The sequence below is a fragment of the Podarcis bocagei genome (assembly GCF_964188305.1).
Source record: "Podarcis bocagei genome assembly, chromosome: 1".
NCBI lineage: Eukaryota > Metazoa > Chordata > Lepidosauria > Squamata > Lacertidae > Podarcis > Podarcis bocagei.
The window spans coordinates 52,205,415-52,232,608 of NC_138125.1; the positions used below are offsets into that span (position 1 = coordinate 52,205,415).

General features: G+C 44.5%; 1 protein-coding gene across 3 annotated transcripts in view; it reads left to right on the forward strand.

The window, feature by feature from the left end:
• The window catches only part of LRP4 (LDL receptor related protein 4), a 100,014-nt gene that overhangs the window by 46,017 nt on the left and 26,803 nt on the right, over positions 1 to 27,194 (forward strand). For 2 of the 3 annotated variants that reach the window (XM_081163097.1, XM_081163099.1), the window contains exons 2-16: positions 702 to 854; positions 12,473 to 12,589; positions 13,147 to 13,260; positions 14,329 to 14,445; positions 18,673 to 18,801; positions 19,123 to 19,242; positions 19,809 to 19,934; positions 20,467 to 20,592; positions 21,114 to 21,248; positions 21,601 to 21,726; positions 22,898 to 23,128; positions 23,386 to 23,542; positions 24,005 to 24,222; positions 24,933 to 25,109; positions 25,826 to 25,951. In XM_081163097.1, the coding sequence (XP_081019223.1) occupies positions 702 to 854; positions 12,473 to 12,589; positions 13,147 to 13,260; positions 14,329 to 14,445; positions 18,673 to 18,801; positions 19,123 to 19,242; positions 19,809 to 19,934; positions 20,467 to 20,592; positions 21,114 to 21,248; positions 21,601 to 21,726; positions 22,898 to 23,128; positions 23,386 to 23,542; positions 24,005 to 24,222; positions 24,933 to 25,109; positions 25,826 to 25,951 (2,172 nt within the window). The remainder of the gene's footprint in view (positions 1 to 701; positions 855 to 12,472; positions 12,590 to 13,146; positions 13,261 to 14,328; positions 14,446 to 18,672; positions 18,802 to 19,122; positions 19,243 to 19,808; positions 19,935 to 20,466; positions 20,593 to 21,113; positions 21,249 to 21,600; positions 21,727 to 22,897; positions 23,129 to 23,385; positions 23,543 to 24,004; positions 24,223 to 24,932; positions 25,110 to 25,825; positions 25,952 to 27,194) is intronic. The other variant, XM_081163098.1, reaches the window with a different exon arrangement.

The following is a 27,194-nucleotide window of genomic DNA, read 5'->3' on the forward strand; positions in this document are numbered from 1 at the left end:
TTACTTGCAAAGAGTTTGACTTCACTCAGTCCGTTTGTAGCTGCTTCCTTGTTTCTATTCTTGATATGACTTGAACATATCTCCTGTTTCAGGTACAGTATCATTATAATATCACTATAAGTCTGTGAGCATTTCAGCTGTGAGAAGGTGAAGGAAAAAATGGAAATCAGCACATGACAATGTTGGCTGAGGAGCGGCTGCCTTTTTTATGAAGCAGAAATGATGGCATGTGTGCACTGTGGTTTTGTGGAATATCCTTCTGCTTATCCCCTTTCTGGAATCAAGGGATGAGAGTAAACAGTTAGAAAGCCTATAAAAACCTGCAGGCTTCCCTACTTTATTTAAGTCCTCATATATCTGCCAAGCACTCTGGGAATTGCCCAAATATGGGATCCATGCATATATGTGGTGGTGATGGGGAGATGGAGGTGTTGTAAATAGGATATTGCTGTAAGCTGCTCCAGATATTTGGCCGTGGAACCAACCCTTAGATTTCCCCCCTGAATGATTGCTTTTCAGTCGTTGCTTCCAGTCAGTTGCATCTCGGGAATCTTAACACACAGTGGAATGCTGGGAGTGTGTGTGGTTCTTAGGAATATTCCCAGTGTCATTTTGCACTGCATTCATGCACATTAACGTGATGCTAGGTGTCCCTTGCTTTTTCTTACCTCTAAAGCGTGTCAATTATTTTCTCCCTGCAGGTGCAGACAGCAGCAGCAGCGCAGAGTGCGCTTGTGGACGAAACCACTTCACCTGTGCTGTTAGTGCTTTTGGTGAATGCACTTGCATCCCTGCTCAGTGGCAGTGCGACGGTGACAATGACTGCGGGGACCACAGTGATGAAGACGGCTGCAGTAAGCGAACAGTCCATTCTTAAGAGGGAGGAAGGGAGGGAGAGGGGAAGGACTGAGGCGAAAGAAAATTGGTGTGTGCCTGGGTGCTGTGAAAAGTCACAGGTCACTTTTTGCCACCACCGTGGCTAAGGCCTGTGACAAGTATCTGCCCTAAGAGTTTCTTCCAATCCAGCAGAGTCAGTGGCATGTTGCTGACTTGGGACGTGTTGCAACATGTCCCTTTTCCAGACATTTCCTTTGTTGGCGTTCTTGGAAGGTTGTGGCTGTGAGGAGAGCTAGCTGCTTGCTTAATTAGCTTTTGTGGCCCATGCTGTCAACAAAAAGAAAACAAAACAGAGTTTGCAGCCGGTGTGGGTGGGGGTGTCTCCAACCTTCAGTTTTTCCTTGTGGTCCTAAAACAAAGGAGAAGGTCCTCAAGAGCATTAGAAACAACAGACAAAAATCACAGGATTCCCCCAAAACAAGGAAAGTCGTATAAAAACGGATTCATATACAATTTACAATTTCACCACCCTTACAAGTGATTCACATAGACGTACCTTTCAGCCCCAAAAGTCTGAAACAAGAAGCAGGTAAAACATACCTTATCCTTGAATGTGGGAGAATGTGCACTGAGAACATCCACATTGAAATGTGCAACAACCATGAAAAACGTACAGAAAAGCTTCTCATTTTTCGTTGTTTTTTTTTTGCAAAACTATCCGTACTCCTCTCTAAAAAGAATAATTTCATTTCTACTGAGGAGCAAGCATCCTTGGTGAAATAGGAGTTGAACAATGAGACAAGCTACTGCAAAAGATGCCTGTCAAAATCCATAATAGCAAACGACTCTTCTATTTTAAATGTCTAGTAATGATTCTCCATGTACATCAGTTGACTTGAAAGTTGAGTTTTTGCATTGCAGAAAAAGGACAGAACCTCCCTCAGAGAGATATAGACTTGAATCATAATTACAGTGCATCCACAATTCCAAGATTTGCACTTCTGCAGACAGACTGTCCTATTTGCATAAGAACTGCCATCACAATGACTGCAGAGCCAAAACAAGGATGCTAATTGTTAGTATTTTTAATATCCAGAAGTACATAGTAATGAAATCCCAAAGTAAAAATGCACTTCATCTGAATAAAGATTCTCAGCCCTCAGATTATGAAATAAGGAGCAGCGATTCCTGAAAAGTAGAATCTAGCCATTTTACTTTTTTAAAAACATCCATACTTACATGTGTGCACGCAAACACATTTATGTATATATATCTGTCTGTCTTTCTGTCTACATGTGTGCAGTCATTGTACATGCACACATACATTTCTGGACCCCATTTTCAATGCTGGATTTCTTTACATTTCTAAACTCCTTGGGACAACGTTACCTGAAAGATGTATTTATTTATTTAAATAGTTATAAACAGCCTTTTCCTATAAAATATTGCAAGGGGTTATACAGACCAAAAACAACAGTACGCATTTCAATGAAAACATCATCAAGCACACGGTAAGAACTGGTTGGCAAAGAATCTCTGTTTTGAAACACCTGTCTGAATAATACAATTTTAAGAAGACTTCTAGAAATGAGGAGGGATGGCTCTTGCTGAACTTCTTTTGTTAAGGAATTCCACAGGAGCCATCAAACTTCCCCAGAAGAAGACATGACTGATCAAGGAGGAGCATAAAGAATCATGTGGTCATGGAATGGCCTCCCCCAAGAGGCTCTGGTGTCTTCATAGTGTCTTTTTAAACGTGGTTTTAAATAAACTTTACTCTAATGGTGTGGTCTTAAGCTGTGCTGCAAATAATTTTATATTGTTTCTGAAATAACTGAATGCGCTTATGTGCAAAGGGAATGTATGAAAGGTTGATTGAACAGATATAGTTATGAAGCCTGAGGAGGTAGTGCACATTTCGACAAGGGATCATCATGGTGCTCTGCATCAGGTGCAAACCTTAAATTATTGCTGTATATTTGGTAGTGCAACTCAATTTTCACCTTTGGTAACTGCCCAGCGTGTCACATGCTGTGTGTCTAGTACGTCTGTTCAAATACTGTGATGTGAGAGTCCCCTAGCTGTGGTTTTTTTAAATGAGTCTTGCATGTTACTTGCCTATGGTGATGGTTTAAAAAATGCATACAAAGCATTTTTCTGAATCTCCTTGCACCTCCTTTGCAGTTCTTGGTTTCTCATATAAATGGTCTTGCCGGTAAGCAGTGTCACTTCCTTTTTCATCTGCAAACTTTACATTTGAAGGATTTTCATCTTTACCACACCAGTGTCTGCTTAGTTTCCTTAGTTGTCTTCTTTCTTTTCCTCCAACTGAATTGGTCTTTTTTGATGTACTCATTTTCCCTAGGCCAAAAAATAAAAATGAAATCCATTTGCCCTCTAAATATTTAATTGGGATGGGCTTATCTGAAGACACGAGGAGGCACATGGGTACCAAGTCTTAATTTGTGGGGGGAAATATTTTTGGTTTCTGCTCTTTTGTACCTGTTGAAATGTGCCTATGTGGCTGAAAAAGCCATAGAGAAAAAGGAGGTAGAGATGCTTACATTTTCTGTGGCTTGCACTTCTGCTTTATTAAGAATATAAGATGAGCTTGGTGGATGAGACCAGGGGCCCATCTAGTAGAGCATCCTGATCTCACAGTGGCCAACCAGATACCTCTGAGAAACCATCAAGCAGGATTTGAGTGCAAACCTCTTGTGGTTTCCAGCAACTGGTATTCAAAAACATGGCTGCCTCCAAGTGTGGTGGCAGAGCATAGCCATCATGGCTAATAGCCATCAATAGCTCTCTCTTCCATGAATTTGTCTAATACTGTTCTAAAGCTATCAGAATTGGTGGCCTCCACCGCCTCCCGTGGGACTGAGTCCCATAGTTTAAAACTAAGTGAAATTAGAAGCGCCATTGCTGCATACTTAGAGAAATGAATGCACGAGCCCCTTGCCTTGCCTCTCTGGAGCTGCAGAGTGCCATCATCATTTTCAAGGAGGGGGAGCCAGCAAGAGTCTTTAAAATCAAGTGTGGCAGAGAGCAATGAATTAGAATGTGCCCTTACAGAAACAACAACAACAACAGCCTTCTTAAAAACAAGGGGGGTGGGAATTAGCAGCAGCGTATGTGAAGTGCAGAATCATGTTGAAGTGAGCAATGAACAGCATATGACAATCAAAGCATTGCTTTTCTTTTTTTCCTTTTGTCGCTAGTCAATTGCAGAATGAGCTTATGGATGCACTCACCCATATCTTTCTTGTTAACGGCTGCTCTGATTTTGTGTCTTTCCCTGACATACTTCATCCCCTGAAGTATTCTCCTTGTTCTCCTTGTTATCTGATATCATTACTTCAGAGTCAGTCCTTGGGTATGTGGCTTTCAAGGAGCACCTCATATCTCGGGGAGTTTGCTCGTCCCCAGTGTCGCCGTTGTGCCGTGGGGTTGGGGTGTTTTCAGGGAGTGTGTCCCTCAAATAGTAGTCCACCATCCAGAGTTCAAGAGCCCCTGGCCCGACCTGGTGGCTTGCAGCCCTTCTCTTTCCATCCTCTTGATGTCTGCTGCTCTTCCCTCTGACACAGCTCCATTTATCCCCCAGACATTGCTCCATCACCTTCTTCCAACAGGTCCCTGCTGCCTTCCATCGCTCTTGGTCCTCACGCAACTCCTTTCCCAAACATCCACCCAGGGAAGTTGTGTCAACAACAAGGATGCTCGACCTCCTCATGCCTTAAGGATCCCTCCCACTACCAGGTGTGCCTTGCGCCTAAGGGAGTACAGGTGTGGGAGTTGCACACCCCTCATCTGCAGCTTGCCCACCCACCTGCCTGGCACATGGCACTAAAGGACTGAGTCAGTCTTTCCCACCTGCTCTCAACTTTCAGTGTCATTGTGCTGATGCTCATGTGCTGCCAGACGTCCACTGCATTGCCAGAGCCACCAGCGTGACTCCTCCCTCCTTGACAGGCAACGGGGAAAGAGGTGCTAGGGTTCACCTCCATCCTGATCAGCTCTGTTGCTCCCACTTGCCCCTGGTCTGTCTCTCTCTCTGATCACTTGGGGAGGGTGCCCCATAACCCCCCCAGGTCCCGCTGAGGCCCTCCCCAGGGTCCTCCTCCTTGGACCTGGCATAGAGCGCAGAGAGTTCCATGACAACCACAGAGCTAGGCAAAAGTGCAGAGCTGCCTTCGCTTCAAGAGTACCTGGGCATTCAGCTTAGACCAGGCATCTCAGCTGCTTGGATGCTTGACCCAAAGCAAAGTAGAGGAGAAGCACAAAGAGCTGATTTTTGCCATCTTCTGGAAGCCTGGCTGATCCCTTTCTCAAGTCACAGTCAACTGTGGCCTTACAGTTCTTGGGTCACAAATGAAAGCCAATTATGTGGGTGAGAGATAGCACATGCATTATTTTTGTTTAGTTATTACATTTATATCATTCCTTTCTTCCGCAGTGGAACACAAAAGCAGTGAGCACAGGGGTTTTTTGTGTCTTTAATACTTAACAACAACATATTATAAATATGCTTAAAGTTGTTCACAATGCAACAGCAAGTGTCCATTATCCATGTAGGTGAACCAAAATAAAACATGCCACGCAATGATATTCAGCTAAGTTTTACTTAGAATTCCTATTGGAATTCTTGGACCCAAGTTAGTCATGGTCATTTGTTTCAATGAGTTTACTCTGAGAAAAAAAAGAGTTGAATGCCATCCACTATATATGATAGTATACATGTTTTTACCTCTCTGCAAAGATTAACCCTTTGATGCAAATATAATGCAAATGAAGCTGCTCTAAAAGATTTTTGGTTGGGAGTGAGAAGAAGATTTAGGCTGAATTTAGTATGTTCAAAAGGGTTTAGTTGTGCCAGCGTAAAGGTCAGCCTTGATAATGAAGTGTTTTGAGAGGAGAGGCTTTTGCTGCTTTTCTGCTTTTTCACCCATCCTCATGTAGGAATCCTTCATGGAACTTATAGTCACTAATGGGATTACTGATTGCCTTTGAAACCGCCTGCTTTTTAGGCTGAAAACTTAATGCTAGTTAAGTACAGTTTTTCCCCATTGTGAAAATGGGCAATTTGGCACTTGAGAAGTTATCAAGCATAATTATGTGCTTTTAGAAGGGTTTTAGAAAATCAAACACCTTGGAAATACAGGAGCTCCTTACAGAGGCTCTTGTGAATGCTGTCTGAGGGATAGGAGGAAAAGAGAAAGGTCTTTTTTATTTGGATTTTGCTGGTTGATGGCCATTGATGTATGTGGGTATTTCCAGCATGGTTGAATGAAATGGGAAATAATGAAGAATATAGGATATCTATTTATTGGCTGCTAATCCCAAGCTGCAATATTGGCTTTTTCATTAGTTTCTAAAGCAAGGTTTTGTGGTAGGAAGGAAGCCAATGGCTCTTGAATCTTGGATTGACTAGATGAAAAGCCTCATAACTTAAGTCTTCTTTTACATACAGTGCTACTTCATGTATGCAAAATATAAGGTATATGTGGACTTTTGGAAAAAGTGGTCAGCTTATGTTATAGATACCGTTAAGAAGGGCTAGCTGGATGATGCCAGTTGCGCATCACAGTGGCCAACCAGAGCCCTGTGGGAAGACCATAAGCTGGACCTGAGTACAACAGTGCTCTACTCTCCTGTGATTTCCAGCAACTGGTATTCAGAAATAGACTTACTCTGACAGTGGAGGTAATTTTCTCTCTTTCTCCTTCAGCTCCTCAAAGTTGACCGCCTCTGGCCTCCAGGGTATGCGCATGTTTTTGGAAAGCCAGATTCTTTCCAATGAGCGCATCCTCTGTAATGCTTCTGACTCTTGATGCAAAACAGTAGAGAGCTATTCTCCTTTTTTTAGACTTTTGCTGATACCCTTTGACCGCTGTTAATTGCAGTTTCCTGGATGGAACTCTAGTGTTTGGTTTATTTTTATTTTTATTGGCAAGGATGCAATCATTTTATAATTACTATTTAGTCAGACACTTCCCTTGGTTTTTCACCTCAATTGTGTGTACTCCGGGACCTCCTCTAACATAGGTGGAGTGAAGGAAGGAAGGAAGGGCTTTTGCTTTCATACCCATTGCATCACTTTCCCAGACTTGCTGGGGATGTTTCTAAAGGGCTAAGGAAAGGTGAATGTGATTTCCACTTCAAAACTGGGAGTAATTATTTCACTGAAGACCTAGGCTGACATAAGAGTTGGAGCGGTTTGCATTTTCAAGGTAGAAAATGGGCAGTGATTCTGGATGTCCTGGACTGCCCCAAACAACGAGACACCCCCCAGCCCACACTTGACCTCACTGAGGCGGTCTAAAGGAAATCAGAGGAATACATTTGCCACCAGCTTGCCTGCAGGAGTTGCCAGAAGGAGGCTCCACTCCATATTTGTGTAGGATTTACTCATTAGCCTTTTCTTCTCCTGAAGATACCACACAAGGCAGCAGAGGTTTAGGACCCGAGTTTTCCTTCCCCTAGATGGGTCCCTTTCTGTCCCTCCCTTCCCTCTACAGAAACCGTCTTCTTGACCATTGGACCCTATATAATTTCTCAGCTGCTCAATCCACCAGAACCTGTCTTCACACACAGGGGAAGTCCTTAACTCACCAAGGGTTTGAGACCCATCAGCTACCCTCACCTGGTTAAGCTGGCCAGTCAGAATTGTTTCCTGGCGTGTTGCTGCTGTCACATGCTGACAGCTTCTGGGAGTTACAGGTGAGAGCTGAGTGCAGGGTGAGGACCAGAGGTAGACCCCAGAAGGAGCATGACGTTTCCCCCGCCAGAGGTACTATCCCTCCTCTAACAGTCTACTTTGAAAGAAAAAGCCTTCTGTTGTTGCCATTGTCAAGCATTTAGTTGTCAAACTCTTCCTGATCTACTGCAATTTATCCAGCAGTTCTAATATCGTAGCACTTTGCTTATGTTCTTCTTAGGAGCTTACGTTCTTCTTGGGATCTGACGTTCTATGATACAGGAAGCAAACTCCTGGACTGAGGATGTGCTCGCACCAGCACCCCATTCCTTAATTATAACTGTGTGTCCATCCACCCTGAGCTATTATTTTGCACCTGGCTCTGGTTGGTGGAGCTTGAAGTTCTAGTAAAAATCCAAAACAGATCTTGCAAGTCTGAAGATGGTCCACCCATGGCCAAGTATGAACACACAGCCTGACTTTGCTGGATTGGCAGACATGCTGAAGAGGGAACAAGGGCCCCTCTTTGTGTGTAACCGTTTCCCTGTGTCACTTTCCCTCTCCCCCTAACTTGAAGCTCATTTTTCATATTTAAGGAGGGCTTTACATTGGGAGGAACTACTCCCTGTAGGTTTGGAATTTCATTTTGAGCAGTTGCCTCATGAGAGTAGCAGCAGTTCAATAGGATAATGGTATCCGCTATGAACCAGCGCTAATGGCCTAACCCTGTGGGAGCCAGAAGAATTCTCCCCCAGAGAGCCAGCATGCAAATTCCCTTCCAGGCGGCTACTGCTCAGACCTTTGGTGATTAGTCATGCTGGGGCTCAAGGCTGCATATGTTGGGAGGGGTGGGATTGTGTGTGTTTGTGCTACAGCTGAGGCCTGGGAGAGTTTGGTCTGCGCAGAGAAAGTGCTATCTCCTCTCCCATCACATCAATGTGCTCTGCCTTTCTAGGTCTTAAAACACCTCCCCCCTTTTTTATGGAGAGGAAGACAGTATTTCCAGGAGTTAAGGAAATGAAGAGATAGTTCAGAATAAATAGGCTTTCTAATTATGCCTTACTCTTCATTGGCCAGGATGGAAAAGTAGCTTAAGTTACATTAGATATAGAAAGAGCAGAATTGGTATGGCTTATACATTGTTTTGAAAGTGCCCTAATCACAAAACTTTATTTTTCATACTGCATTTAACCAGTAAGGGGTTACAGAGTGCTGTAATTGAGCCAATAATTAAATGTGCATGATCTTAGATTGTCAACTGGCAGGTTTACATTCTTGTTTTAACCTGAAATATATGAAACAACAAATATTTCTTCTGCTGTTCATGCAAGGCAAAATAAGGGGGTACTCAACCTCATATTAAGAGATCCGAAGGGAAAAAAAACAAGGCTTGATGGTTTAATCCAAGTGTACCCTTGCAATTGTGTTCTAGGAGTTGTGTGATATGTGAAACATTGCTGTTTGGATCTGTGAAGCATTCAATTGTTTCATCATGAGCATAGTTTGCTGGTCCAACCCATGAAAGCAGTCATTTGAATGGTACCTAATTGCTGTTGAGGAAGGACTGGTCTGTGGATTTAGAAAGCACATAAAATGGGCCTTCTGGAATTATACCAATTCAGAATGCAAATGGGGGGTCCATGTTTGAATTTTCCATCATGTTAAAAAACAAACTAATAACACCGACCATACCTCCCCATATGACCTGTGAGGTGGTTATGAGAAAACAAGGCCTGCCACATGGAGCTGTTTGACATCAAAGCCGTGATGCCAAATTTGTAAGGAAGTATTGGGAATGTACCAGTGCATTTCTCCTTCTTCTTTGGTAGCTCTGGCTTGTAAAAACCTTATTTTCAGCTTCTGTTCCAGAGCTCAGAGGTGAGTTTGGGGCCAGCCAACATAATCCCATTCCACCTATTCACCTGGAGCATTTTAGAAAAGAGGAATTTTAAAGCCACCCATTGGAGGAGCACGCGACTACAGTGGTGCCTCGCAAGACGAAATTAATTCGTTCCACGAGTTTTTTCGTCTAGCGAATTTTTCGTCTTGCGAAGCACGAAATCCCATAGGAATGCATTGAAATTCAATTAATGCGTTCCTATGGTCAAAAAAAGTCCAAACAAAGCCAAATTTGGTACAAGAGTTTATTAAGTGCTCTTTAAAGTCACACATACTGTAAAGAACATTTCAAAAATTGAAGGAACAATAAATTAAGTTTCTAAACATGGCAGAAAAACATTTAAAAATCAACGAAGTGTACAGTACATTTTCTAAGACTCTGGGGGACAACTCGAAGAAGGTTCCTCTTCCACTCTTTGCTTCTTGCTGAAGAACCCCCTCCCCAACTGTTCCCCCAGCCGCCCACCACACAGAAATTCAAATCCATATTTTTTTAAAAAAAAACAGCAGAGTGGCCCAATGGTCACAGAAAATCATAAAAATGCAGAAAAAAACCACACAAGCTTCCAGATTCTTGCAAACCCCTCCTCAACTGTTCCCCCACCCACCCACCACACAGAAATTCAAATCCAGAATTTTTTTAAAAAAACAGCAGAGTGGCGCAATGGTCACAGAAAATCATAAAAATGCAGAAAAAACCACACAAGCTTCCAGATTCTTGCAAACCCCTCCCCAACACCAAGTCCTTGAATTCCAAACACCCCAACCCAAAATCCAACCCCCCCCCCAAAAAAAAGTTTTAAAAGTTTAAAAGAAGTTTTGGAAAAGCTTCAAAAATCACCAAAGTCTTCAAAAACCTCAAAAAAGGCTACCACACTCCTCAAAGTCAAGTCGCAACTGTATTAACGGTGTTAAGAAAAAGGAAACAAACTTGCAAGACGTTTTCATTTTTCGTCTTGCGAAGCAAGCCCATAGGGAAATTCGTCTTGCGAAGCAGCTCAAAAAACGGAAAACCCTTTCGTCTAGCGAGTTTTCTGTCTTGCGAGGCATTCGTCTTTCGGGGCACCACTGTAATTTTGAAGTTCATCTTCCAATAACAGTCTGGTTATATGTTGTAGTAACTTTTGCATTCCTTTCTTCCTTGGCTAGGAACAGTTTTTCCTTCCTTTCATTTATTTGAGCTACGAGTCTTCAAGGCTGACAAGGCTGGGAACATGGACTTTGCTTTCCCATGTTAAACTTGCAGCCGTTGCCTTAGATAAAGTCAGGTAAATGGGGAAATGGAAAAGGATAATCTGTACTGTGTGGGTTAACTGTTGTTTGCACTGGACAGTGGCAGGCAATTCCAGTTGATGCGGAGCTTGACCATCAGCAACACTGACCATCCAGTTCCTAGACTGCAAGGGGACTTCTCTTTCCTCCTGCTCCTTGTGTGTGTTACTGCTGCATTCATTCCCCTGCCATTCTCTTGTGTTGGTAGAAGGGAAGAAGCCCAGGTGATGACAGCTGGGAGATAGTATCAGCAGACCAGGCAGGGATGAAAGGGTTTCACAATCTTCATCTTCTCTTTGCTCTGTTCTATTCTTCCTTTCTTTTTTAAAAAATAGTTGGAAGTAACATTGTTCCTTTGGAGAACACACCTGTCAGGAGCAAAGTCCCGGTGCTACTCCCTTCCAGTCATAGTTGGCAGCCCTTGAAAGCACAGCCCTCCCAAAGGCTGAGAGTTTCTTTCAACCCTGAGGGGGGAGGCAGGGCTGTGATTGATTTATGCTGTCCTTTTGAATTCCGGCCTTTTACGGATGGCAGCTTCACCTTTCTAAGGGATTATTCTTCTTGCTTGCTTGGGGATGTGAGGCTGCCAGTACTGAATAACCGCTGAGAATTGTGGACGCATTCTCACTGCGCGCGTCTTGGGATGTAGTTGGGGCCTCTCCAAATGAACAACTAATAGAGCAACAAGTGTGCCCTTGTGGCTCATTTGTCGTCTGGCATCCGCACACATTCTCTTGCTTAGTTAAAAGGAGGAGGGGAGAGAAATAGGTTTCCCCCTTTTGCCAGGAATGTAGGAAGCTTCCTTATACTGAGCCCAGACCATTAGCCTGTCTACACTGAGTGACAGTGGCTCTCCAGGATTTCAGGCTGGGTCCTCTTCCCAGCCCCACCCAGAGATGCCCTACTCAGGGATCCATCGTGGGACATTCTGCATGCAAAGCAGATGTTCTACCAACTAAGCTACAGCTCTTGGCATAGCGATTCCTGTTCTACATTGCTTTTATGTCATGCAGCTTTCACTTTTGGTGATAGTGTGCTTTTGGAAATCTCAGGCTGAGCTACCCCTCGAGGTATGGTTCAGCAGCATTTGGGATGCGGCCATCTCAGAGCGACTAACCAGGCTAAGAAGGGCAGCAGAAGGTGTGCAACAAAAAGAGATACCCTTGTTGAAACCTTGTACTCGTTCTACACGCCTGTTTTATAGTTTTGTTTTTCATCTTTTCATTTTCACCAGTTGTTATATCTGTTCTCTCTGTTTTATATACATTATAAAAAATGAAATACAAAATATCGACCAAAAAAAGAATCCTGGTCTTCCTTCTTTTCATATGCAAGGGATGAACATAACAATTCTCTCCCACCAACTACTCAAATTTGTCTGTGGAGAGCGATATTAACCACTAATGCCTTAAGAATATGCTTGAAATGACATTACATAATCAATGTAATGTTTTATTTTTGGTGGAGATTGTATTACATAACTAGACTTACACCCAGTTTTCCTTGTAACCGTTTTTATTATTTTGAAAAAGAAAAAAATTAATGAAAGAAAAAAAAGCTTGGATAAAGAGAGCCCTGCCCAGACAGAAGTATCCTGGGTTCATTACTGTTACTAACTTTGTTTTAGTAAGTTGGTCATGTGTAATTTCTCTTTTATTGTTCCTAGTTCTCTTTGCACAAAAGGAAAAAAAACACCAAACCCATGTATTGGTGAAACCTTTTGGGTGCGCTTAATCAGTTCCCTCTCTTCTCCTCCTTCCATTCTAGTGCTGCCCACTTGCTCCCCCTTGGACTTTCACTGCGACAACGGCAAGTGCATCCGTCGCTCATGGGTCTGCGATGGAGACAATGACTGCGAAGATGACTCTGATGAGCAAGACTGCCGTAAGTTCACTCATCACCGGTCCTCAGAAACAGGGCAGAGCCACTACTGCTGTTCCACCCTACCTGGTAGGAAGCTAGCATAGTGGCTCCAGAGTCGTGACGCACCTGCCTGGGAAGCTGGCGTTGTGGCTCCACCCCCACCTGGCAATCTGCTTCTGCAGGTCTCGTGTTCAGAATTGTTTTCCAAGAGCACAAAGAGCATAGCTGGCGTATCTCAAGCATAGCTGGCTCTTTGCAGGAGTAAGACAGGTCACTGAAAACCACCGTTGTTGTTATTAGCAGCAGTTGTAATTAGTGTGGTGTAGTTTGCAGTCCCAGCCAGCCGAGCTGGGCATTGAGTGGCCTCCTCTGGTAGGTGGGATGTGCTGCCTCAAGCCCTTGTCCTCATGCTGCTGTTTGCTTGATGCTGAGCTCCTGTAATAAGGAAGTGCCCCATAAATTGAAAGAGGACACAGTTCTCAAGGATGCTGGGCAGCACACAAACACTTTCCCGGCTAAGCGAACCTGTGTGTGTTTCTGACTTTGCTCGCCGTTTGTGCTTCCTGTGTCCTTTACAGCTCCACGGGAGTGCAAGGAGGATGAGTTTTCATGCCAGAACGGATACTGCATACGCAGCCTGTGGCACTGTGACGGTGACAATGACTGCGGAGACAACAGCGATGAACAATGTGGTTAGTAGCCAAATCCCACAGAGATTGCTAGAGAAGGGCTTGCGTGGACTTTTGTTGAAGGCAGTGGGCTAAGATTTCTGCATTTCGGAACCTTTGCAGGAAGACTGCTGGCGGTGGGAATTTAGTGTAGCAGATAGGGCTGGCTGGTCACTGCTTCCAAGTCAGTGGGTGAGATCGAAACAAAAAAATGCTCATAAAGTATTTGCACAGAGGGAGAAGGCTGGGAATTACTCTCCAACCAGACCGTTATTGTATATGATATGATGTTAAAGTTATATTTATATAACCTGCAAATCCCGCCTTTCCTCCAAGGAGCTCAAGGTGGCATACGTGGTTCTCCCCCCCCCCCCAATTTTATTCTCACAACCTCGTGAGGTACATCTGGCTGAGAGACAGTGGCCTGCCCAAGGTCACCCAATGAGCTTTAGGGTGAACCCTAGTCTCCCAGTTCCTAGTCCAACGCTTCCAACCATTACACCACACTGGCTACCTCAGAGGAAATTAAGATTACACATTTGATTATTCTGGGCTGAGCAACGGGAACTATGCTGCATTCCTTTGTTGCTAGAGGCTGCTCCTGGAAGGCTGGGCCTCTCCCAGACAAAACCCCATTGTCGTGTTATCACCAGCCTTGTGTGAACCTTCTTGTATTTCTTCAGAATTCCTGAAGATCCATTCAAAAATTAACCCATTGCCTAGTACAGTGGTACCTCGGGTTACAGATGCTTCAGGTTACAGACTCCGCTAACCCAGAAATAGTACCTCGGGTTAAGAACTTTGCTTCAGGATGAGAACAGGCGGCGGCAGCAGGAGGCCCCATTAGCTAAAGTGGTACCTCAGGTTAAGAATGGGCCTCCAGAACGAATTAAGTTCTTAACCCGAGGTACCACTGTATTAAAAAGGAAAGAGCACATAAGCAGTGAGCACATTTGTGGGCTAGCAGATGATGAGGTGGGCACATTCTCATGTTGACAGGTGGGTCGCCTGATCAGAGTCTGGTTCCTAGGAGGGTGGGATGGGATGGGGGAATGGCCTTTCCATTGAACTACTCCTTGTCCTGCCTTGCAGATATGAGGAAGTGTTCTGACAAGGAGTTCCGCTGCAGCGATGGCAGCTGCATTGCTGAACACTGGTTCTGTGATGGGGATACAGACTGCAAGGATGGATCAGATGAAGAGAACTGCCGTAAGTATTCTCTCTCCCCCAAGCCGTACTTTCCACTCTGATGTCACATGATATCTTCTGTAATGAATGCTAGGCATACGTCAGTTTTCTCTTGAAATAAGGACCTATTGTGACTTCGAAGCCTTGCAGTGGTGTAATAGAGCATATAGATTAGCAGTGCAAATCTGTGCAGGCATTTTGCCAAATTCATACTCCTGAGCCCAAAGCTCTGCTTAAAATTACATCACCCCTCCTCCCTTTGATAACAGCATGCATCTCTTAAGCTTTGAAATGATAATGGGCTGCAGCTAGAACAGCTGTAACCTTCTGCAGCACCTTTCTTCTCTTTCTGTCTTAAAAGAGCAACGCGTTCTCCCACACTGATGTTTTTAGAGAGACTCGTAATAAATGCAAATGGTGAAAAGTCACATTGCAGTTGAAAATCCATATTCATTATTCAAGAAATACCTGTGAGCAAGGACGAACTTTAAAGGGTCGGATATGCTGCTGAAAGAGAAAGCAATAAGATTTTTAGTTGCAACGTCACCATTTCCATTCATATTCTTCCTTGAGTGTTACTCTGGAAACACTTAGGTGAAGGGGAGAGTTGTGTTGGACTTGCCCTTTTCTTCAAAGGAAGGGCATGTTAAACCCCCCCCACCCCATTATGCAGGTTGGTTATCATTAATAAAATTTCTTCCAAGGAGCTCAGGTTGGCTTACGTGGTTCTCCCCCTCCCCATTTTATCCCCACAACAATCCTGTGAGGTAGTTACAGATAGGTAGCCGTGTTGGTCTGCCATAGTCAAAATAAAAAAAATTCCTTTCAGTAGCACCTTAAAGACCAAGATCAGTAAATCTGACTCCTGACCGATTTACCAATAGCAGCGTGAGTGGGTAGGAAACTCCTCCCTCTCTAAATTAGACTGCTGAAAGAATGAAACCCTGGTATGAATGAAAATCAAAGAGTAATTTTTTATTTTTTATTTTTGCATTTAAAAATTCAACTTTGTTCTGGTACGACAAACAAATTCTGGGGTCACACACATGCTGCTTCCACAATTTGAAGTGCTTGCGTCCTCCCTCCCCACTAAGCCAATGTTTTGCACGTGGCCCTGGTTGTAGGGAAAAGGGTAGAGCCTAAAACCTCAACGCATGCTCATCATCACCTCTGGTCCAGACGATGCTTGGGGTCAACCGTTCTGGCCATGTATCTTTTTCCATTGCAAATACTAACCAAGAGGGATGGGGAACTTGGGGGCAGAGAAGCACAAATGATGTAGCAAGGCTACACCTTTCTAAAAGGAGGAAACACTACTCACCTTGGGTGTGTTTTTTTAAAAAGCTATTAAGGCAGATTTTTAAGAAGTACCCAGGCCTAAGAAGATATCTTTACTAATCCCTCTTTTACCCTGCCGCTAAACATGGCAACGTTTGAGTTTCGTTCCTCTCCCATCCCTGAGGCATGGATGTTTATTAATAACCAGCGAGGGAAGGCCCAGCCAATGAACAAGAGAGAAAGAGAGAGGTTGGCTTTCTCTCTCAGAGCCTTTTTCCTGGCTCAGAAGTCTTTGCAGCTTTGGCTGCTGGCCAGCTCTTATTATCTGGGGAGATAAAAGACAACCCCACACAACACCGTTCCCCACCCTTGCCCTTCAGGAGCTGGCAGCCCCGGTCGTCTTCCCCACCCCCACCCCAGACCTTTTGAAGTTTCCTCCTATCTAGAACAAATTCTGCAAAATGCCCTTGAGACAGAAGTGGAGGAGGAGGAAGAGAGAGAGAGAGAGACTGCTCAGACACAGAGGTAAGGGGGGAAACAGAAACCTGATAAAAAGCGCTAAATGACAGGCAACCCCACAATAGGCTACAGGCAGCTCCCCCAATACTCCCAGCAGCTAACTCCAAAAATATTTTAACTCACTGGTGATAAAATTTAAGGACCAAGGAAAGGGAGACTACGGCAGGGATGATTCCATAGGCTGCAGCCAGGGGTAAAGTCCTGGGAAGGAATTCATCGAGAGTGCTTCCTCAGAATCTTTGGCACAAATTCAAGCAGATCCTCTTCCGCCACCCGCCCACCCCAAAAAGTTGAGCCACTTTCCCATGCTCACAAAAATCTTTGCTCAAGGTGTGGTTCAAAGCCCCATGAACAACATGGTGGCCTTTATGGGACCAAGAAAACAAATAGACTAACTTAAAAGAAAAAAAGCAGCACTACTTTCTTTAGTGGTAGCAAAAGGTTAGCCAAATTTTTCCTATCAACAGAGAAACAATACCTCGTATCAAAAGATACAGGCCGCTCAGGGGGTTGCAGCCATCTTAGTCTCACAAATTTAGAAACACAGATAACTTTTACACACACCTATCAGTAAGAGAATGTGGTTGGTAGCTTAGTTTGGCTGCAGATGTTGAAAATTTTGCAGAGTGGTTTATCCCCCCCTCTCCCTGCTTCTACAGGGGCAGCAGGTCAGTGTTGGGAACTGGGAGCCCAGGTTTCAAATCCAGTGTCAGCCATGAAGTTCACTGAGTGACCCAGGACCCGTCCCTGTCTCATAACCTAACCTACCTCACAGTGTCTGAAGAAGTGTATCTGAAGAAGTGTGCTTGCACACGAAAGCTCATACTGCCCACCCTTGGTCTGGATTCCAGTGTGCTAGGCTCTTGGTGGCCGTTCATTTGCCTTACCTAATCTAATGCTGTTAGTTGTGTGTGTGAGAGAGAGAGAGTGTGTGTGTTTGTGTGTGAACATTTGTGCATCCCCTGCTGTGGCAGTTCTGCTCAGGCTTCCTCCCAGAGTATCTTTTCCTTTTTGTGTTCCGTGGTTCTGGTTTCTTCCCTCTTTGAATCTTACAGTCCTGACAGCGGTGCCTGGGCACATTGTCCCAGCACACACAGAATGTTCTTGTCCTGCCTAATTCTCCTTGGAGGGCTCTTTTCTGTGCCATAAAGAATTGCCGTGGAGAAGGGCTTCATTGTAAAACCTTTGTCATAGATTATGCTGGGTGCTGCACAGGGTCAGAGTTCTTGGGAAGAATTCTTACAATAAAAAAAAGGGGGAGAGAGAGAGATGTTTGTTCTGGCATCATTTTGAGAGAAGCCGAATTCTTCAAAAGCCTGGCACCGCTCAGGATGTCTTCTGCTCAGCAGTGTTAGCAAGATTTAAACCCTCAAATGTGCCCTCTGCTTTTCAGCCTTAGCAACTTGGCTCACATCAGACCTTGGCACAGTCAGCTCTTAGGTGTATATGGGTGTGGTTCCAGGGACAGGGAAAATTATAGCTCTGTGATGGCCTGGAGCTATCTCAAAAGGTTAGCTTGCTTTTTAGGGGCCTTTAGAAAACAGCGGGCTCTGAGCACTTGATGAACACTTGGCATGCTTGCGGATCGCCAGAAATCAGTTCACATTATGGTTCCCACATGGATTTGCCCATGTGCTGAAATCTGCTGTTCTTAATATGTGTGATGTCACACACACACTTCTGCGTCTGCCTGCCCAAATCTATTTTTGGTAGCATTCATCAGGGTGTGGCACCACTGAACAGCAGCTACAGGGTTACTTTTCAGGGACATGATATTCCTGCTGCACCTGAATGTCAGGAGGGGACTGCCTCTTCCACGACACCCAAATTTTCAGCATGCTCATTGTATGCACTATGTTGGCTTTAATGTGTGGGGCCACTAGTGGCAGTTACCATGCGGAAGGTGGCCTAGGTAAATTAGGCAAATGCCCTTATGTGGGACCTGATAAGATACAACATCTCTGCTGCTGGGCATGACCACTGCAAATATCAGAAATATGCCCTGTTTTTCATTTTTCTGGTATGTAGTATTGGGATAACAGTAGGGAAGTGCTGCAAAGGTTTCATTCTTGGTGGATACTTGCAAAGCAATGAACATTTCATCCAGAAATAAAGACTCCTTTGCCGCAGTGCAGGTAACACTCTGACGCTTTTCAGTGTAGTGGCAGGCTTCTATATGTGTGATGCCTTCCTCTTTTGTCTTTCTGTATTTGAGAAGGGCCACAGTTTAGTGCTAGGTCATCTGCTTTGCATACAGAAGGTCCCTGTTTCAATTCCTGACATCTTCAGGTAGCGCTGGGAAAGATTCCTGCCTGAAGTTCTGGCCTAGGTGTACCAAGGTGTGACTTGGTTTAAGGCCATTTTCTGCTTTCCTGTGTACCTTGTTGCTTACAGTGCCAAAAGCCCGGGGTGGCTAGCCTTACATAAGTATTCTTCATCCTTTTTATTTAGCATCAGATATTCCAGCAACAACATGTAGCCTGGAGGAGTTCCAGTGTGCATATGGGCGCTGTATCCTGGACATCTACCACTGTGATGGAGACGATGACTGTGGGGACTGGTCTGATGAATCTGACTGCTGTAAGTTACCTGGGGCAATGGTGTGCTGGGTGGGTTGCTGCATTGCATTTTTTTTTTTTTAATCAATTTCATTTCTGAGAAGACAAAACTGTGCTGCATTGAGACTCCATAGCTTCTACGCTCAGAAGAAATAGTACAAATCCAAGAATACATTTGCTTCCAGCGATTCTGTTTGCAACAAGGGATTTCCCCAGAATTAACACTGGGATGGAAAGGCAGAAAAGGAAATGTCCTAGGGAACATGAAGCGGAGGTACCTGAGATTTACTCTAATTTGGGCTCAATAAAGAATGGATTGTAATGCACTGTCTTCTCTTTGCAGCCTCTCACCAGCCATGCCGCTCAGGCGAGTTCATGTGCAACAATGGTTTGTGCATTAATGCTGGATGGAGATGTGACGGTGACTTTGACTGTGACGATCAATCGGATGAGAAGAATTGCAGTGAGTGCCTTGGGGCTTGCAGAGGAGGTTTAGTGTAGGGGCAGCGAGGGGGGTGTCTGGCCCTGGTGATATCAGGCAGGGGGCAACTTTCAGTTTTGGATAAGACATGCTGGCTTGTGGTTTGGATTATATATTTGTATTTCTGTTGCTAGGAATTCATTTAATCTTAGTATATATTCATTAATATGTTTGGCCTATTGATGCTTGCATGGCTATTTAAATTTAGGGATGTTTTGCAATTAGTGAATAATATTTAAACGTTGCTGTGTTATGTAAACTTTTCTGATACATGCTTATTTGCCTTATTCAATATTTGTATTATTATTATTATTCCGCCCTATACCCGGAGGTCTAAGGGCCGTTCACATAAAAATATCACAGTATATAAAATAAAAATGAGACTTTATTTAAAGTTAGGGATGCTTTCCAATTAGTGAATTCTACTGAAATTTTATCTAAACCATTTCTGATGGTGTGAGGCACTTTCGGGTAAAGTGACATACAAAAAACCATGATAATGAAGAACAGGTGGAATTCACTGAGTTCTCTCATTTTTATTTCCTCAGCTACATCTATGTGCACAGCTGACCAGTTCCGCTGTAAATCCGGCCGCTGTGTCCGCCTGTCTTGGCGCTGCGATGGGGAGGATGATTGCACTGATTACAGCGATGAAGAAAACTGCGAGGATACAGGTGAAAACTGTGAAAGCAAACCGTTGTGTTGCAGAGTTTTGTGTGTCCCCCACCCCAATCAGCCTTCCTGTATTAGAATCAGTTCTTAAATATAATTTACAGAATTGGGAAGGGAGTTCCAGAATTTGGTTCCAACTACTGGATGAAGCAAACCAGTATGTCCCAATCCTTCATTTTAATACTTGTTTTTATTAAAGGGTTTTCATAGTTAACAATGAAATCCCATTGAAAATAATGGATCTAAGTTAGTCATGTCCATTAACTTCAATGGATTTACTCTTTGTGGGACTAGCATTGAATACCACCCAATGTATATAGTATTACTTCAAGTTACAGTGAAAGTTGAGGCTAATGAGCTAGATACAATAGGTCAATGTTCTGACTTGGTGTTAGGCAGCTCCCTGTATTTTACTGAGGCTGTGGAATCTTCTAGAATGTGACTGCAAATGGAGATAAACTAGTATCCTTACTGTACATGAAAATTAGATTACCTTCTCTTAACTGCTTCTAACTTTCCTTATTGCCCCTTTAGGAAGTCCCCAGTGTGCCCCAGATCAATTTCTGTGCAGAAATGGACGCTGCATTGGTCAAAGAAAGCTGTGCAATGGTGTAAATGACTGTGGAGATGGCAGCGATGAGAGCCCTGACCAAAACTGCCGTAAGTCAGGGCTGCCGTACGTCCGGAGTTTCCCAGACATTTCACATCACATTAGACCATACCTAAAATAAACTGTGGTTTAGTGTGGCCAAGAAACATGCTTCCACGCACTGCAGGAAACACAGGGGCTTTGTTCCTCCTCTGCTCCTGCTGCAGTGCCCTGAGACAGGTCACGGTCTGGCTTCTGGTGTAATCTGAACCTGTGCCCATGGTTTGTTTCCTGTAAACAGACCATAAGCAGTAAGCCAAGAGCAAACCTTGGCTTCCACTCATGGTTTGTTTGGAGAGAAACAAACCATAAGCCCTGGGTTCAGACAACACGCCAGAGTGTGGATTGTTTCCAGCAGGAGTGGAGAAGTAAAATGTGAGCAGCATGCATCAATATACTGACGATTTACATTAAGCCATATGTTGTTTTTTTTAAAAGCTGTGGTTTAATGTGATGTGTTAACCTGGCCTTATTTTTAGAAAAAATAAGCAGCTGCCTGGTGAGTTTTCAACTTAATGTGCTTCTTCTGCAGGTCTTCGAACTGGAGAAGAAAACTGCAACCTCAACAATGGGGGCTGCGCCCAGAAGTGCCAGATGACTCGAGGGACGGTGCAGTGTACCTGCCACACAGGTTACAGGCTCCTGGAGGATGGGAGGTCATGTCAAGGTCAGCAGCCTCATGCCTTGGGCCATCTGTTGGTAAAATCATGCATGTCTACAATATGAGTGGATGTGGAATTTAGATTCCTGCTCTGGCCTCTACCCCAGTGTTGCCAGGACTGGGGTTTAAACAAGTGTAGGGCCAACGACGTAATTGCTCTGGGACTCATGTGCTGTTTGCCCACTGGATATACTGAGCTGAAAGGCCTGTTGGTCTGGGCTCTTAAGTTCTTAGCTCCCCTTGCGACCTCTGTCATGTAGTGAGCTGAAAATTAACAAGTGTGGAATCCAGAGCATAAGGAAGAGCTTTCCAGTCCCTTTTGCACACCTGAATACTTTCTTCCTTTTCCCTGCTTCAGATGTGAATGAGTGTGCAGAGGAAGGCTATTGCAGCCAGGGATGCACCAACAACGAGGGCGGCTTCCAGTGCTGGTGTGAGCAAGGCTACGAACTTCGCCCCGACAAGCGCAGCTGTAAAGCCCTGGGTAAGAAGGGATTCTCCGCTCTGGTTGGACGGTCACTACCTAAAAAACACAACCGTGCCTGATGCAATGTTGTCGGCTTAGTTTGGAGCTTCAGCTTTTATTTGGAGTTCAATCCTGAGTTGCTGATTGCACCATTAGAATAAGACCCATGCTCTTTCTTTATCTCCCCCCTGCCTGCATGCTCCTGTTGAAAACAGAAAGTGGGTGTGTTTGGTGGCAGTGGTGGAGCTCTATGGCTGTGCTTTGAGCATTTTAGCAGGCAGTTGCACTTCTGGGTAAGAAGCAGCAGAGTGGGTGTCAGGAAGCCTGGAATGAAGAGCACGATTGGATTTTTAGTGAATGTTTGCTTGTCAAAGGCTTTGAGGTGGCTGAGCCAAGAGATTTGCAGTGCTCATGTGAGCCTTTTTTGCTAGGATTTAGATATGCTGATTCATCTGATTCCTGAGAAACCACATGGCAGCTGTGCCAGTCCCATCAGCAAGGGCTGCAGATTCTGACTGGAGCAAAACAGAGGAGTTACGGGAAGGGAGGGTTGACATGGGTGCTGTGGCCCATATGCAACCCCACCCCAATAGGAAAAAAATTCACAGATTCCCTTCCCCACATTTCAGATTGAGTTTATAAGGAAGGAGTTGAAATGGAAGGCGTCTGCTGATTCTGTATCGGCAGAGCATTCCAGAGGGCTGGGCCAATGACACTAAAGGCTCCGTTTCTTGTTATTGTCCAGTGAGCCTCGCTAACATGGGGAGCAACCACCGACTCTCCTGCCGACATTCTCAGCGATCAAGCTGGGATAGAAGGGTTCAAGAGATCCCTGAGGTACCCTGGACCTAACTTGTTCCAGGGCTTCAAAAATTAATACAAGGACCTCGATGGGCAACCAGCACAGATGTTTTAGCAATGGCGTTGGCAGGGATCCCAGTCGCCAGTCTGGCCACTACATTTGGCTGGAGCTTCAGAACCAGACCCAAGGGCAGCCCCATGTAGATTGCATTGCAGTAGTCCAGTCTTGAGGCCACTGACACATGTACTACAGTGGTCAGGCAACATCCTGATATTGGTACAGATGTTCTTGTTAACATATTTCTCTGTGTGTATTTCCCTGTCTTTATGACAGTGATGGCTTCCAGTCTTACCAGCCCCCCTCCCTTTGTCTGTCCATGTCCTTCAGGGCCGGAGCCTGTGTTGCTTTTTGCCAATCGGATTGATATCCGGCAGGTCTTACCCCACCGGTCAGAGTATACCTTGCTGCTGAACAACCTGGAGAATGCTATCGCCCTTGATTTCCACCATAGCAAGGAGTTAGTCTTCTGGTCTGACGTCACACTGGACCGCATCATGAGGGCTAATCTCAATGGCAGCAACGTGGAGGAAGTGGTGTCCACAGGGCTGGAGAGCCCAGGTGAGCGTCTTTGAGAATGTCAGAGTCACAGGGAATAGAAATATATTGACGGCCTATATTGAAGTGGGGAATGATGAATCTCTAGGTCAACAAACTAGTGGTTTTGCTAGTGCTTTGATTTGGCAAGGCATGGCGAAGGAAGGACTCTGCTCCCCTTTTCCTTTAGGAGGGGAAAAATTATGGTAGTTGCTTCATGGGATTCTCTTCGTTGCACAGAATACTAATCAGCTTGACTTCCCTTCTGTTTTGTGTCCCAGGTGGATTGGCCATTGACTGGATCCACGACAAGCTGTACTGGACAGACTCTGGAACATCTCGCATTGAAGTGGCAAACTTGGACGGCACCCACCGGAAGGTGCTTCTCTGGGAGAACCTGGAGAAGCCTCGCGCAATTGCCCTTCACCCCATGGAGGGGTGAGTGAGGAGGGGTTGGTTTTCGGGATGGTGGTTCCCGTGTTAATTTATTTGTCCAAACATACTGAACTGAAACTGGCCAAGCTGACCTGCAGACAAAACTAGCTGGAGGTTCCAACTAGGGTGTGTGTGGTTCTTCTTTTTTTTGCTAATTTCCCTTTCACACCTGCACCCAACCCTCCAGCGTGGCTTTTCGGAGGGCTGCAGGGGAAAATGAAACTTGCAAAAATAAATAAATCCTCTCCCTTTCTCCAGTAGCAGGAGCATCTATTGAAAAGAGTTCTGCTCATGAGAACTATTGTACTAGCAGTGAAGCTGTTGCCATTCTCCTAGGCCTCATGAGTGCTCCTCAACACTGAATGCATACTCTATTGTACCAATCATTTTGCCATGGATATGCCTGGTTGCTTTTCACCTAATCCAGGAAGATCCCATATTTCCAACTTTTCTCTTCTCCAATAGCACCATCTACTGGACGGACTGGGGAAATACTCCTCGCATTGAGTATTCCAGCATGGATGGCTCCAATCGACGCATCATTGCTGACACTCATCTTTTCTGGCCAAATGGGCTAACTATTGACTATGCAGGGCATCGAATGTATTGGGTGGATGCCAAGCATCACGTTATTGAGAGGGCTGACTTGGATGGACAAAACAGGAAGGCTGTTATTAGCCAAGGTGAGATAATGGAATGCCCCTCCCTCACCAAATTTGATGGGTTTTAGGCGCCTTTTAAAGTAATATCTTTTCAGTCTGGCGTTTGGATAAATTGTTTCGAAATAGAGTAGAAGCTTGCCCTTGCTGATTCTGATTTGCTGTTACGGATTTTGATGAATTTTTGCAATGGTTTTTATTGTTGAGTTTATTCTTGTACTAGGATTTCTTCTTGTGACTCACTCTGGGATTGAGTTCAATGGAGAGCAGGCAAAAAGTGGCTCTGATGAAATAATGAATAAGGACAGTGGGACTGTTGGCCACTGGACTTCCAGCGCTAAGAAACTACAGACACAGTGCACACCCTGCCTGTATCTTGCACACATTTAATTGTATGAGGCAGAGTTAGCAACGAGAGAGGCCGCTACCCATCTCCTACACTAGTCAAAGTGACGTTTCCAGTCACATAGAATAGGAATGCACTGTATGCAGTTTGTTCACAGCTCTGATCTAAGCTATCCTTATCTTCTAAAATCAGCAGTCATGTTTCTCCTTGGAGTGGGCTTCATCTATGTCTTCTCAGCTTGTGGTAGTATATACTAGACTTGGCCATGCTTACTCCTTTAATTGGAGACAGTTCTGAGTTAGGGGTAGAAGCACTCATTGGAAAGAGTGGCTTTGTTTTCTCTGGAGGCTAGAATAATCCATGTGCCTTTATTGCACTCTTACTGCAGGCCTTCCACATCCGTTTGCCATCACGGTGTTTGAAGACAGCCTGTACTGGACAGATTGGCATACCAAGAGCATAAACAGCGCCAACAAGTTTACTGGCAAGAACCAGGAGATCATCCGCAACAAGCTCCACTTCCCCATGGACATCCACACATTGCATCCTCAGCGCCAGCCAGCAGGTAACTTCAGAAGGAAAAGGGCTATGGTGACTAGCACCTGCTATCCGGAGACTCTCTTGGACCAGATTCAGCTAGCCAGTCCTCCTAGGAGATGCCAGCACAAGGTCTTCTCCTAGTGTAACAGGGCTTTTTTTTTTTTTTTTGCTCCTCTGCGGGGGTGGGGTGGGGTCAGGGGAACTCCTAGATCAGTGTTTGGGGGCGGGGAGACAAGGCGAGATGGTTCCATCTGGCAAGCTGAAATGCTTGTGTTGACTGAATGGTCTTTTTAGTGGTATGTTGAACTCCTCCCATTATATTTGCACTGACATGGTTAAAACATGGAGCTTGAAAAAAATAGCTATCCCCTGTTGTTAAAAAGCATTTGTAGAGTATGTGTCCTGTTAGAATTCTGAGTGGGTTAAGTTTCATTAAATTAACCCCTATCAAAATAAATGTGGGGTGCTTTCGGACCTCTCAAACCCTCCCTTTTTTATTTTCCAGCTTATTTTCACCTAGAAAAAAAGGGTAGGCTTTAAAGGTCCAAACCTTGACTCTTTATTCTGAATGTTTGGGCAGAGCAACTTCAGGGATCATGGTCACATGAGCTATCTTTGAAGACCCAAAGCAGCTTTTCCAAAGCATGCCCTTTTGAAGCCCCGAATCTTTCCCAAACACTAGCTAAAGCCTTTGCTTTCTCTACTAGTTTCCTTATATGTGGTTGTTTTTGGCTATTTGAGCAGGGAGAAACCGTTGCGGAGCCAACAATGGGGGCTGCACTCACCTGTGCCTGCCAAACAACACGTCCTATACCTGTGCTTGCCCCACAGGCTTTCGGAAGACCAGCAGCCACACCTGTGCTCAGAGTAAGTGTGATAAAGAAGAGCTTTTACACCTTAATAGGTGTCTGTGCACACACACGGACATGCATGTGAAAGAGAGAGAGAAAGAAAAAGAGAGGAGGGTTGCAGGCAAAACAAACAGAAAAAAGGCATATTCTTTACTATGGACAATCAGGGAAAGGATTGAAGGTAGAATGGCAGTATTGTAAAGTGTTTATGTAAACAAAATGGCTAGTATGTAAAGTGCTTATGTACATTGATGGCAGAGCTGCCTTTTAAATGTTGTGTTGGATTCCGGTTGAATCTATAAAAAATACTATAGAGCTGGAAAAGATGCAGGAGAGAACTTGCAAAATGATTGGTGTAATTGAGCCCTATATGAAAAGGTAAATGTGTTTGAAGGTTTTTTGCTTAGAACAATAAAAGACAGCTTTGTGATTTTTTTTTGTTAAATTGAAAAGTGGGTAACATCACAATAAAGAGGTGGAGATGGAACACGACATGAGTTTGTAAAGTGGTGTGGAGAATGTGGATAGAGGGAATGCTTTCTCTCTTACGTCATACTAGATTTCAGGGTCACCTAATGGAATCAGTCATGATTCGAGACAGACAAAAGACACAATGCACAATTCACTTATGAAGTATACTATCACATGCCACTTGAATAGTTGTTTCTTAAACAGGGTTCAGAAAAATTTTACACTGAATTTATACTGTTCTGTTTCCATGTGGAAAGGATTCACCTGTTTTATACTTTAAACAGTTTTATCTGTTTTATAATTGTATATTCTGTTGTTGCCTGCCCTGGAACCTTAAGGCAAAGGACAGATAGGAAATATTATAAATAAATTAGTAAATAATTTATGGGGCATATGTTTATGAACAGCTCCTAGCCATGACACTTAACATGGACCCTCCTGAGTCAGAAGCAGTATACCTCTGAATGCCAGTTGCTAAGGCAAATTTGCTTTCGTGCCCTGAAGCATCAACTTGGTCACTGTGAGACACAGGATACTAGGCTTGACGGACCCCTGGGCTTATCCATCAGGGCCCTCACGTCCTTATCTCATATATATAGGAGACTGATGAAAGGATGATTCTCCCCCTCCTTTTAGAAGGCCTGTCAGCCCGCTTTCGTTTTGTGTCAGACTTGCTGCCCTTGGGGAGATGCTTTCCCAGCAGCACGTCCTCCTCTGTCCCCATCCCAAGAATCCTCTGCCAACGGCAGATGTGCACAGCATCCTACCCACTTGCTAGCCATGCATTG